This window comes from Sorex araneus, chromosome 3 (genome assembly GCF_027595985.1).
Source record: "Sorex araneus isolate mSorAra2 chromosome 3, mSorAra2.pri, whole genome shotgun sequence".
NCBI lineage: Eukaryota > Metazoa > Chordata > Mammalia > Eulipotyphla > Soricidae > Sorex > Sorex araneus.
The window spans coordinates 220,546,727-220,560,313 of record NC_073304.1 but is presented as its reverse complement, the minus strand read 5'-3'; the positions used below and the strand labels follow the sequence as shown (position 1 = coordinate 220,560,313).

Here is a 13,587-nt window from a genome sequence, read left to right as displayed (position 1 = left end):
GCCATACGTGGTGCTGGGATTCAAACCATGGTAGCTGCCATTGCCACATACAAGACAAATGCCTTAGCCTGTGTACCACCTCTCCAGCCTCTAACAGATATTTTTTAGTCTGCCTGTTTTTTAAATCCCAGAACTTTCTAGAGCTATGCTTTTTCTTAGACTTTACTCTCCCTTCCCCCACCCCCACACACTTGATTTAACAAATTACCATCAACCTCTAATTCCCAGCTAAAGTTGCTCCATGTCAGCTCTCTGCAGCTTTCCCCAACTGAGGAGACACTGTACATTTTTGTGCCTCTGTTGGTGCTGCCTTTCCTTTTGTGTGTATTCCCTTTCTCCCCAACAGCATCATGTTTAAGAGCTGATGACATATTCTTGTGGCTAGGTTGGGGGAAATGGATGCTTTCTATGAAAAGTCGATGTAAAAAATTTAACTCTGAAATGAGAGATTAAGTAACAATAACAGACAGCATTCATGTATATGCTAGTTCCCAATTTAAGTCTATAGTTTTGTGGGGAGCCACACCCGGCAATACTCAGGTGTTACTCCAGGCTCTGCACTCAGGAATCACCTCTGGTGGTGCTCAGGGGACCCTATGGGACGCTGGGGAATCAGATCAGTTGGAACAAGTGCAAGCAAATGCTCTACCTACTGTACAATCACTCTGGCCCAAAGTATTTACATCGATTTCTTAAGTATTACTTTGATTGCCATTGGAGCTGGCTAGATCTCACAATCAACCCTTCTCCACCACCTTGGCCTCATCTCCATAGGGATTAATGTGAAAGTTGTTTAAAGGTACTAATTTCATAAGTATCAAAATGAACAAGTATCAAAATACTAGGAGGTGAAAACTTACCATAATCTCCACGTAAAGAAAAAGGAACTGAGTCACAGAGCTAAATAAACAAAGCTAACAAATGACAAACTCGGGTAGTCTGGCTCCAGAAATCATGTCCATAGCACACGTTGTGACACCAGCAATAAAAGATAAGGAGAACATACTATTGTTAAAAAAAAAAGAGGCTGGAGTAAAGAGAAAACAAAGGTTAAGGAATTAAATGAACAGCTGATGGGATGAAGGATAGGTTGAGGGTGAGATAAAAATAGTGAAGGAAAGAGAGTATGGACAATTATAAGCAAAAGACTGGGGAAGAAGAAACAACAGATAAGAAGAATGAGGATATCTTTTGACTGACAAAAGATGAAAAAAGAGAGAGAATCATTTAACGTGGCCATGGGGGATGAGGCAGATACAGGAAGACATTGAAGCAAAGGCTTGCTACGTCAATAGGCAGAATGCAGAGATGAGAGGAAAGGTGATTCTTACAGTATAGTGAAGGTCCTGTTGATGTTGGGCCCTGGCACAGGCACTCTACGGAGTCTCTTCTCTGGACTGAGACCGGTGCAGGAGAGGGTATCCTCTGTGCAGGTACAAAGCTCACATATGTTGAAGGTCATGTGTTCATTCTGTTGTAGTTGCTCAGGGAAATCTACATGTGCCTTTTCGGAAGTAGATCGTCCAGAAGATAGGGCTGAAGAGTGAGTCAGGGAAGCTGTCCTTGATGTTTCTGGTTGTGGCGTTTCGTCCAAAGTTATAGATGTCTGTTCACTCAGATCTGTGTGTTGATGCTGACCCTGTTCTGACAGCAATCCCTCTGTGGGGGTTGTCAGAGTGGTACTTGTTGAAACTGTTACCTCGGCTTTCTTTGGGGCCTTTGAAGACGGAACTCCAGTCTCTTGCATGGTTGGAGCTGTAACTGACCTGCCTTCAGTGACAGGAACGTCCTTGTTTATAGGTGGATACGTGACTTCACTCAGGTTTGAATGAGGACTCAGAGATGGTGTGATAGGTGTCACATCTGAGTGTTCTGTAGCACTGGTACTTGTCAGGGTTGTCGAGGGTTTAGTCTTCACAGTGCGTTCCGGAGTTACAGTTATATATTGGTGTGTAGAAGGTTGATTTTGATGAGAAGTCTGACCTGTAGTCTTTTGTGTGGTTGGAGAAGGTACTGTCTTCAAAACCCCCAGACTGGGTAGAGCTGAAATCTTAGTGGCGATTGAATGAGTCCGCACATTCCCTGTTGGTTTTGTCACAGTGTGCTCTGTGGGAGCGGTAGTCTTCTTCAGGGTCGTAGAAGCTTTGCTCTCCCTACTTGGTTCTGCCGTGAGAGTCGTGACCCAGACTGATGATGGATGCCGAGTTGATGCTGAAAGTGGTCCTTCCAAATGCTCTGAAGCCTGAGCCAAAACGATATCTGTTGGTAACTCTGAAAGCTGAGTGAGGGTCTCCTGCACAGCTGAAGAAATTTCCATTTTCTCAGCAGGTTCCTTGTCTGGCGAAAGCTGAGTTAGAGTCTGACCCAAATGTAGAGCTACCATCTCACTCTGGAACTTCTGTGTTTCAGAAATGGTTGATGATACAATCTGCCAGCCAGATAATTCCATGTTCTCAGAGAGGCCTGGAAATGAAGCCTGGACCTCTTGGGATGGAGGTTGAGCCTGGGCCTCCTGCTGAACTGAAGGTTTGACCTCATTTATGACCTCTGTAGTTTCAGAAATAGTCACACCCTTAGGATTAGAAGTGACACTGGGCAAGTTGATGTGTGGAGCTTTACTGTGACTTGGAGATGGAATATTTTCTTCAGAATGCGGGAAAGGGTGAGTGACTGATTCCTCAGATGGCTCAGGAGACTGAGCCTGCATCTCCTGCTGGACTGAAGGTTCATCCTCATTACTGATCTCTGTAGATATGGAAAATGTCACACCAATAGCTTTAGCACTGACATATGTCAAATTTAAGCTTGGGGATTCATTGTGACGTGAAGATGTAATAAACTCTTCGGGATGCGGAGGTGGATTAGTGACAGATTCCTCAGATGGCTCAGACGGCTGATCCAGGGCCTCCTGTGGCACTGGAGAAGATTCAAGCTCATCACCAACCTCTGAAAAAATGGAAAATGTCACACTCAAATGCTGAGCAGTGACATGGGGCAAGTTTAAGTGTGAAGTTCCATTCTGATTTGGAGTTGGAAGATTTTCCGCAGGATGAAGAAATGGTTGAGCTTCCAACTCCATAGAAGATTCAGGAGGCTGAGCTAGGGATTCCTGCTGGATAGAAGATTCAGTCACCTCAAGGATCTCTGGAGCTTGAGCCACTGCCTCCTGCTGTATGGCAGAGTCACCCTTAGGGCTCTCTAGAGGCTGAGACTGGGCCACCTCTTGAGCTAGAGAGTGTTCATTCTCTTCACGGGTCTCTCCTGTGTGACTTAGACTTAGGGTTTCTGGCTGGGTTGAAATTTCATCCTGCTTGTTGACTCTTGGAGTTCCGGTAATCTGCAGATAGGCAGGTTTGATGATGACAGTAGATATATTTGAAAGATGGGCTTCTTTCTGGACTGGAGACAGTTCATTTGGCTGATGATGCAGTAAAGACTGAGCTTTCAGACCTGACTCTGAAGACTGAGCTTCCACCTCCTGAGGTACTGAAGACCCCATTTCCTCAGGACCCAATGTAGGCTGAACTAGGATTTCTGGCAGGACTGAAGCAGTATCACCCTCTTCAGGGGTACTGGACAGCAAATCTAAGTCCTGAACTAAAGGTTTCGATTCCTCAGGAGATCCTGGAAGTGCAGCTGGGGTCTGTTGTGTGCTTGCTGAAACTTCAGCTTCCAGGGCCTTAAAGGGAAGCTGTTCTAGCTCTTCAGAGGGTTCTGGATGCTGGGACTGGGGTGAAAAGGATTCAGTCTTGTGAGGGATCTGTGGGTGTTTCTCTGAATCTCCCAGTACATCCAAGGGTTCTCTCCCCTCGGGATAAAAGATATCCATACTGGAATCTAAGTCCTCATCCTGCATCTGTTGTGGTCGATGATGAGGTTTCTTAGACTTTCTGGGAGTTCCAACTGTTAAGTTAAAAGAAATTATATTGGGTTAAAGCCCACTCTTGACCTTTGTAACCTCGCTTTGTTCTGCTTCTGTAACCATGCTTATGACCCTGAACTGTATATAATAATGTACTATGCCTGGGTCCTGTCACATACATCCTGACATCTGCCTGTCGGTTGGGCTGGAATTCACGTATGTACCTAAAAGATAGGGACCCGCTCACAGAAGGAGTTGCTGAGAACAAGGAGCCCAGATAGTGACTCCGGTCCCACGGCCCAGCAGATAGTGAATCCGGCCCAGTAGATAGTGACTCCGGCCCCTGACACAGAGCCCAGATAGTGACTCCGGTCCCAGGGCTCTACAGAAAGTAACTCCTGACGAAGGGCAAGAAGAATGAAAGAATGTCTCCAGACACACGAATCCCAAGATAGTGGCTCCGGGCGAGGCTACGTGACTAACGTGACTGGCCTGGAGGACACAAGCCCTATAAAAAGGCTGCCCTAACTAGCACAAACCGCTGCATCTACTAGAGGTGCAGCCCCCGCATGTTGGTCTGAATAAACTTTTGTCTTGCAAGACTGGCCCGTCTCTGCTTCTTGCGGCTCCGGACCCAACATTAACTAGACCCTCCCTCCTGTTTGCAGGAGAAATAATAAAGTTTAGTAGTTTTGGAACCTGTCCACCTAGAGGTGGAGCAGGCATTTCAGATGTCTGATCTTCAGGTTGATCTAGACCTGAAGTTGGACTTGTACTTGTCCCTCTAGGAGACAAAGCTAGAGGTGGACTCTGATCCTGAGTCCATCTTATCATTGGATCAACTGGGAGCCTCTGATGTGTTGCCGGCTGGTCATTCAATCCCTGGTGTGGAAGGGCAAATCGATGGGACGCAGAGGGCAACCCTTTACCTGAGTATTCATCCCGGATGGGAATGAAACCTTTAAACTTCTGCGGCGGGAACAACATCCGGCCAACAGTCGAGGTGAAACGATCAAAAAACCCGGACTTGGCCCGGGGTTGAAGGGCATGAGGGGATTCAAGTGCAGGAGCACGGGAAGGAGAAATCCAGGGCTTGGGGACGGACGGGTCGGGGATCAGCAGGACGGGGTGCAGAATCTGCGTTAGGATCGGAGCTCCCAGCAGCCATGCTGGTCGCCCTATTAACACAGATATTATATAAATTCGTGGCCAGGACAAGTCCAAGCGACTAGAGGGCAGGCATCCTACCCTGCGGCCAGCCATTGTGGCAGCCAGGATAGGCGGGCGAGCGCCCTTATGCACTGTGCAACCTTAGCAACGACACACCCTTAGCAACCCCGCGCCCCTCCCCCGCAGCCCCTTTATGCTGCCTTGATGCAGCCCTTATTGGGTAACCAGCAGGACCCAGACTTTCCTTTCTCCCTGAAAGGCACCAAAGACGTCCAATCAGGTCCTCTTCCCACCTCCTCTGCCCAACTCCAGCCTCCCCTCCCCACCCCTGCCAGCCAAACAGGACTGGGACTGCCAACTACTCTGAGCCAAACCCCGTGGTGGGGGTGGGGAGGGGAAGGAACAGTGTGTCCCCCATTGGGAACACTGGCGAATTCAACAGTACTAGTCCAGTTGTGGTGGTCTTGGTGCGTCCTCCTCACTACTGAAATCCGAGACACATTCTTCCTCCCCTGGGCCATCCTGCTTCCAAGAAAGCTAGCTAACCTGCAAAAGGAGCACTACTTAGGATGGATGGGGGTTCCCAAATGTTCTCATTACCTTTAAACTCTCAGTATCTCTGATTATTTATCAGTCCCTGAGAGAGGGGATAGCATGGAATCACTGACCCAAAATTTTCTGAAGGAGGGCTCTGGGGCCATAAACAGTTTATTCTGGGAGACCGACCATAAACGAATGAACACTCATATACACTCCTTTACACCGGCCTGGGGCAAATCCCCCTTTCTTGCATGGAGCTCAACATTAATTCATAGAGAAAAAGTAGCAAGCCCCTTTCTAGAGGGCTGCCTGCCTGTCTAGCACTCCTGGAGAGACCACTGAAGACCTTAACGTCAGAATGTAACAAGGCTCTCTTGCAATACTGTGACTCGCACCCATTTAACTTTCTTCACAGTCCTTCTTCTCATGGATTTCAGTTCTCATTATCTCAGACTTCTAGAATAAACATTCTATGAGAAGGGGCTACTTCCCAGGGTCTAGTTGAGTAGAGACCTTTGAATGGAGTTTGTTCCAAGAGAGTCCTCATTTAGGGATGGATGTTAGTTTTCTGAATTCTTTGGCATTAGAACTAAATGTCTTCTCATGTTTCATAGTAAGGTGGATGTTTTTTGTTTGTTTGGGGGCCACACCTGGAGGTGTTTGAGGTTTCTCCTGGCAGTGCTCCGGAGGCCATGCAGTGGCAGGTATCAAACCCAGGTCTCCCTCACGCACAGTCCATGCTTCAGCCTGACGAACTGTGTCTCAGACTCCTAAGCTAATCTTCTTAAGACCCAATTTTGGGCGTTTGAGGTTTTCTTGATGGGTTTGATTTAAACTATTTTAAAAATTATTTTTCAAACCTAGGTCAATAGTTCAAAAGATTGAGCACATGCTTTGCATGAGAAAGGTTTGAATTTGCTCCCTACCATCACCTGGTCCCTTGAGCAATACAACAAGTGATTATTACAAAGAGCCAGGCTGGGTAATTCCTGAGCACTGCCAAGTGTGAGCCACGCTACCTTCCCCCCACACACAAAAAATTATTTTACAAAGAAAAAAAAATTTCAACAAGAGGAACACAACCACCTTTTCTCTCCTTTTCTTTCCCTAACCTTGGAAACAAATTTTCTGACTATGAGCCAAGTTAATTACATTTATCCAACTCCAAATTTGTTACCAATGATATGAAACACATTTTGTTCCACCCCCTCCACACCCCCATCACTAGAACACACATTCAAATAGTGCATTCATGTGTTCTCCTGGAAATTAGTAAATTAATTCCTAATTTGCAACACAGTGCAATTGTTTAACAGAAAGGTTCTTTCATAAAATATTTCATGTAAGATATGCATGAGATGCTGAGCTCTAAGTACTTGAAAAAAAAAAAACGTAACTTTTCAAATGCTCTAACATAATCACATTTAAGGCCCCAAATCACTAGGATTCTTTTTAAGGGGAGTTCAAAAAGTTATTTGTCTGACAGAACTCAGAGGGCACTCAGAACTCTCCAAATTTCAAATAAGGGTTTAGAACCAACGGTCAGGACTTCAGAAAAACTCCAGAAATTCCCTCAAATACAGTTTTAGAGTTTCATAGTTTCCTGCGGATGATAGAATTGACTACATATGCTAAAAACTTCCAAAATCTGCTCTTTATTCTGAATTACAGCCATCCAATGTATGTCATCCTTACATTTTTCTCTTCACATACTTTGAATTAAATCACGGAGTCCTTCAGTTCTGGCAACAGTGACTTCCTCAAAGGCCTATATTCCACAGCTATTTTACCACTTTCTGAAATAAAGTTAACAAGGAACAATTCAAAATTATTGTCTAAAATGTTCTTTCTATGAAGGTAGAGCACAATGATACTGGGTGTGTACTTCCTTTATACATCCAATAATTTTATTTATTTGTTTATTTATTTATTTATTTATTTATTTATTGCTTTTTCAGTTACCCTGTGATGCACAGGGGTTATCCTGTATCATGTACTCAGGAATTACTCCAGGCGGTGCTTGGGGGACCATAAGGGATGCTGGAAATCGAACCTGGGTGGCCGCGTGCAAGGCAAACACCCTACCCGCTGTGCTATCACTCCAGCCCCTCCAATAATTTTAGTTTTAAATCATAAAATAAGAACATTTTCCTTTTCAATGCAGACATTAAGTTTGGTTTTTTTTGTTTCTCTGTTTTGGGGTCAGACTCATGGTGTTCAAGAATTTTACCCAGTTTGGGTACTGGACCGATAGCATATCAGGTAGGGTGTTTGCCTTGCACGCAGACAACCCGGGTTTGATTCCCAGCATCCCATATGGTCCCCTGAGCACTGCCAGGGGTAATTCCTGACTGCAGAGCCAGGAGTAACCCCTGTGCATTGCTGGGTGTGACCCCCCAAAAAAACAGAATTTTACCCACTTAGTACTTGGGAGTCACTCCTGGCAACGCCGTGCTGAGCTGGAACTGAAACTATGCTTCCTTTATGCCAAGAATGTGCCCAGTCTGCTGAGCTATCTCTCCAACCCACTTCTTCTTTTATTTCTTTTATATTTTGGGTGTGGGGATCATATCCTCTGGTACTCAGGGGCTATTGCTGGCTCTGTGCTCCCTGGTGGTGCTAGAGGGGACCATATACCGTGCCAGGGATATGCTAGGTAGGTGCCTTGGCTCCAGTACCATCTTCTTAAGCTCCCATTGTTTTTTTTTTCTTTTTGGGTCACACCAGCAATACACAGGTGTTACTCCTGGCTCTGTACTCAGGAATTACTCCTGGTAGTGCTCAGAGGACCATATGGGATGCTGGGAATCGAACCCGGGTTGGTTCGTGCAAGGTAAATGCCCTACATTGTGCGATGGATCCCACCTGCTCCACCGCCCCCATTGGTTCTTAAAGATTCTTCTAGTTGATAGAAATTTTACTAGATGACCAAAGAAGTCACTTTTACTAGAAGACTTGCCCAGACTTCAAGGCTGAAGTCAACCCAAAGTCTACTCATGTAACTATATAAGGTCTCTGACAACTTAAAATTTCTGCCTCTAAGACTGCAGGGCTACATCTGGCAGCGCTCCTGGCTCTGCATTCAGGGATCACTACTGGCAGTGCTCAGGGTATCATATAGGATGCCAGGAATCATACCCTGGTTGGCTGCGTGCAAGGCAAGAGCTACTACCTGATGTTCTAAAACTCCAGCCCCACGAAAATTCTTCCCTTAGATATTTGCAGAACTGTTAACATCTAGAATGCTGGAGGTTCCGGGGTTCCTGGAGAAGAAGGGAATTTCCTTTTCATTTATACAATGTACATGGTCTCCTACCTCCAAACAACATATGATTGGGAGTACCAGAAGCACAGATGTCTCCCGTACCAAAGGAATCTCCAGTTGTATGGGAGACAGACAAGTAGAGCAGGGTGCTAGGGAGTCAGGGAAACCTCACCAAGCGCTGAGGCTTCAGTGCAGATATTAAAAGAAGTTGGGCTCAAAAGAGATCTCACTAGGCTGGGTACATGCTCTGCAGACTACAGGTTGCAGTTTGATCCCAGTACCAGATGGTTCCTGGAGCACAAAGCTAGGAGTAGCATAGCTACCACTGCCAGATATGATCCTAAAACCAAAACAAACTAAAACAGATGACCATAACCACACTTTTCTGAAGAGTATTCTTAAAGATATGTAAAATTATCTTTTTAATAGCCTAGTTCTCCCTCTCAGAGAACCTGGCAAGCTACCGAGAGTTTTCTGCTCGCATGGGAAAGCCTGGCAAGCTCCCTGTGGCGTATTAGATGCCAAAACCAGTAACAATGATGGGTCTCATTCCCCTGACCCTAAAAGAGCCTCCAATGCAGCACCGTTGGAAAGGACGAGTAAAGAGAGGCTGATAGAATGTCAGGGCTAGGACGAATGGAGACGTTACTGAGACCGCTCGAGAAAATAGCCAATCAACGGGATGATGGTGATGATGATGAAGACCGCAGGGCTATAGAGCAAAGAGAGCAATTCTGTTTGTGGATTCACTACTGACTATTCAGTTTCCTTTGGGCATAGCCAGTAATATTCATCGCACTCTACAATTCCGTAAGAGGAGAAAATTCAAAAATCTTAAATAGTATGACCACTATTTTTGTTGTTGTTGTTGGGGGTCACACCCAGAAGTGTTTAGAGTCTTCTCCCGAGCTGTGTACTTGGGTTTGCTCCTGGACACTCATGTGTTGCCAGGAACCCAACCTTGGCCTTCTACATGTACAGCATGTGCACGAGGCCTCTCAGCTGTCTTCCTGGCCCCAGCAGAATCACCGTGAAGGTTCACAATACATAGTTGGTGTTACACAGGATCACAGCCACTCAATATGTCAGTGCTGAAAACCAACCCTGAGCTGATTCCAGTTATGTTTTCTCTTCAGTAGGAAATAGTAGCAATAATTGGAATAGTTTGTCCACTGCTAAATTCTAGGTATGTTTTAAGTATTTGACTTTTATCATATTGCCCATAAGTTAAGCTAAATGACAAAGTCAAATTTTTCAGAAAATTACAGCTTAGAAATACCTTCACATATCTGAATAGAAGACCTTCAGTTGCCTTTAAAAAATTTGACAGAGGGGCCAGAGTGCTTTTACAGTGGGCAGGACATTTGCCCTGCATGCAGCCAACACAGGTTCAGTCCCTGGCACCCCATATGGTTCCCCGAGTCCTGCTAGCAGTGGTCCCTGACTGAGGAGCCAGGAGTAAACCCTAAACATCAGCAGGTGTGGCCCAAAAAAACAAGAAAAGAAAAAATGAAAAAAGGGAACAGTTAGTACTTAAATAGAGGACTCTGAAGTTTATAACCACTATACTATTCTGCTTTATTGACAAGCAGTTGAGAAAGAAGAATTGGATCAAATACTCTCTACAATCTAAACTATTCTACGTTTATACATTGGGGGTAATTGCTGTAATTATTTTTCACAGATTCCACAAAGGACAAATTTGAGACTACTTCTGAAAAGCATCTAGTGACTAAAAGAATAGGAAATACTTATATTTCCATTATTTTCATTGTAATTGACTTCTCAAAATCAATTTATTTGCTCTTCAAAGAAGAAAACTCCAGTACTTCGAGGACAGACAAGAAAAGTCTTACCTAAAACCACAATGAGCAGTTTCTGAAATGCATGGGACATAGCCTTTTAAATAGCAAACTTCTGAGTCATCTTTCTTTTCATACGGAATGATAATAGTCCTAAATCTGACCAAAACAAATAGATTTACCATGTCAATATGTATAACTGATTTTTATGAAGTCTAAAAAGAGAACTGGGACTGGAGCGATAATACAGCAGGTGGGGCATTTGCCTGTACGTGGCCAACCCGGGTTCGATCGTGGCATCCCATTTGGTCTGCCCAGTACCTCCAGGAGTAATTCTTGAGTTCAGAGTCAGGAGGAACCCCTGAGCATTACTGGGTGTGACCCAAAAAATAAAAAATAAAAATAAATAAAACAACAAAAAAAACCCCAGAGAACTACATCATGATCTTAGTGATTAAGGAAGGCACCACACAAAGCTATGTGTCAAAGGCTCTGTGGTAGGTATATTCTTTTTTTTTTTCTTTTTGGGTCACACCCGGCAATGCTCAGGGTTACTCCTGGCTTTGCACTCAGGAATCACTCCTGGCGGTGCTTGGGGGACCATATGGGATGCTGGGAATCAAATCCGGGTCGGCCGTGTGCAAGGCAAACTCCCTATCCGCTGTGCTATCTCTCCAGCCACTGTGCTAGGTATATTCTGTCAGGGCTATTATCATACATTTTTGCTGTCTGATCTATTCTGGACATTCCTGAATTGGTCAACTAGAAGGGAGAAATTAGTCAAGATCATGGCACAGAGCTCACACTGATGATATATTTCAAATGGGCAAATGGAAGCTAGACACCTATAGACTACTCTACTATAAACCAGGAACTTGACATACCTCACAACACCAATATTTCAAGAGTAGCACTCCACAATTGATGGCGTTTAAAGTAGAAGGCAACCAATCTTAGAGGGAAACATATATAAAAGCACAGAAGGCTCAACCTTTAACAACATGTCAGTAAGCTTTATTGAAGGGCTTAATAGTCCCTGGGGGAAATACAAAAATATTCACATACGTTCCTCTAAGGAAGCTTTTTTTGGAGCATTTTTGGCAGTTGATTCAGAACAAACAATACAAAATAAATTCTTTCAGTTCTGCTTTGGGACAGGGGTTCGGGTTCGGGATGGAAACATCCAAAGTACGGTGGTAGGAAGGTGTAATGGTGGTGGGATTGGTGTTCTAATATTAAATGTAATCAAATATTGTGAATTACTCTATAAAATTAAATTAAAAGAAAAAACAGGAGCTTGAGAAAGGGTTGGTAGTGGCATAGATGAGCTGGTCTCTCCCTAAGATTCACCTACCAGAGGCTGTTCCAGTTCTTTCACTAACAGCCCTGCCTTTGACTGTATACCCTAAGCCTACGTGCCATAGATTCTGGGGGTAAAAACATTTGTATTAGTTTATTTCATTATCTAGATGAACATTTTTCTGGGATAACAGAAGATCACACATGATTCATATTTGAAAGATTACTTTGGAACAAAGAAGATTCTTACCCCAAATAGGAGAAACATTGTTCCCATCTCCATACCCCTAAGCTTCTTGGTAGAAAGACAGCTCTAAAATTGTGAAGTTCAAGGTTCTGTCAGAGTGATAGCACAGCAGGTAGGATACTTGCCTTGCATGTAGCCAATCCAGGTTTGATCCCCAGCATCCCACAGAGTCCTCTGAGCACTGCCAGGAGTGATTTCTGAGTACTGAGCCAGGAGCATCATCAGGTGTCCCCAGCATACACCCCCTCCAGAAATTTCAGTTCTGTTGGCTATTACCTAAGATTTAAACAAGTATTGCTAAAAAACATCTGCCCAAGGCTTTAGCAGCTTGGCAAGGAGAGGGCTATTTCTGATATATCTGAAAATATGATGAGAGAGAAAGAGAGAGAGAGGAGACAAGGAGAGAGAGGAGAGATAGAGAAAGAGAGAGATAGAGAATGAGTTCTTACGCATACCCTTATTCCAGTCCCCACAGAGACCTTCCAGTTTATCCAAAGTCTCGGCTATGCCAACTCCAGGGCTCTTGCAATCAAAAGATGACAATACCACCTCTAAAGCACAGAACTTCACACTTTGCTTCTGAAGTGGTGCCACAATATCTTCGTTTTCCCTTTCTTCAAGGTCAGAAAGATCCTGAAGCTGTTAGGATTTTAGATTAAAGGTCCTTCTGAATATCTCAATGTAGATTTTCACTGTCACTGTCACTCCATTGATCATCGATTTGCCTGAGCGGGCCCAATAACGTCCATTCATCCTAGCCCTGAGATTTTTGCAGCCTCTCTTTACTCGTCCTTCCCAGTGGTGCCGCATTTGAGGTCTTTAGGGTCAGGGGAATGAGACCCATCATTGTTACTGTATTTGGCATATGAATACACCACAGGGAGCTTGACAAGGTCTCTCCCCCATGCAGGCAGTAAACTCTCATAGATTGCCAGGTTCTACAAGAGGGAGAACTAGCCTATCAGATGTCCTGTGGCCGCATCATGGCCGCATGCTTCTGGGAGCTTGGTTTTATAGTGTGGATGTTCGGGACTGGGCCTCTTCCACCCAGATTCTCCATTTTCCAGTCGCTAGGCAGTCATACCCAGAAACTGCCCCCAGCTGCCGTATAATCCCATCAATGTAGATTTTAAAAAGTTTAATTAGAAGTAATAACTAAATTCCAGCAATCCTTGCCAATAGTTGAAGTAACCTGTGACTTCAACAGTAAGCAAAACTTTCCATGAACTACACCAACCATGCACATGCAGAGCACACAAGTGTTGTAGAATATGGACAACACGTCAATTCACTGAGATCTTTACTGACTCTGGGGTGTGACCGATGCTCAGACACTTTCACTTAGACAACTCCCATCTGGCAGGTCTGTCGGTCCTCAGGGCCCGCTGGGGTCACACCTCAC

General features: G+C 44.6%; 1 protein-coding gene across 12 annotated transcripts in view; it reads right to left on the bottom strand.

Annotated features, from left to right (window-relative positions):
* LOC129403390 (leucine-rich repeat-containing protein 37A2-like) overlaps positions 1–13,587 on the bottom strand; it is a 136,248-nt gene that overhangs the window by 44,407 nt on the left and 78,254 nt on the right. For 9 of the 12 annotated variants that reach the window (XM_055130873.1, XM_055130875.1, XM_055130872.1 and 6 more), the window contains 2 exons: positions 4,792–5,040; positions 1,332–3,903 (listed from right to left, as the gene is read on the bottom strand). In XM_055130873.1, the coding sequence (XP_054986848.1) occupies positions 1,332–3,903; positions 4,792–5,040 (2,821 nt within the window). Of the gene's footprint in view, positions 1–1,331; positions 3,904–4,791; positions 5,041–12,640; positions 13,571–13,587 lie in introns of those variants that run through there. The other 3 variants (XM_055130871.1, XM_055130878.1, XM_055130879.1) reach the window with 2 other exon arrangements.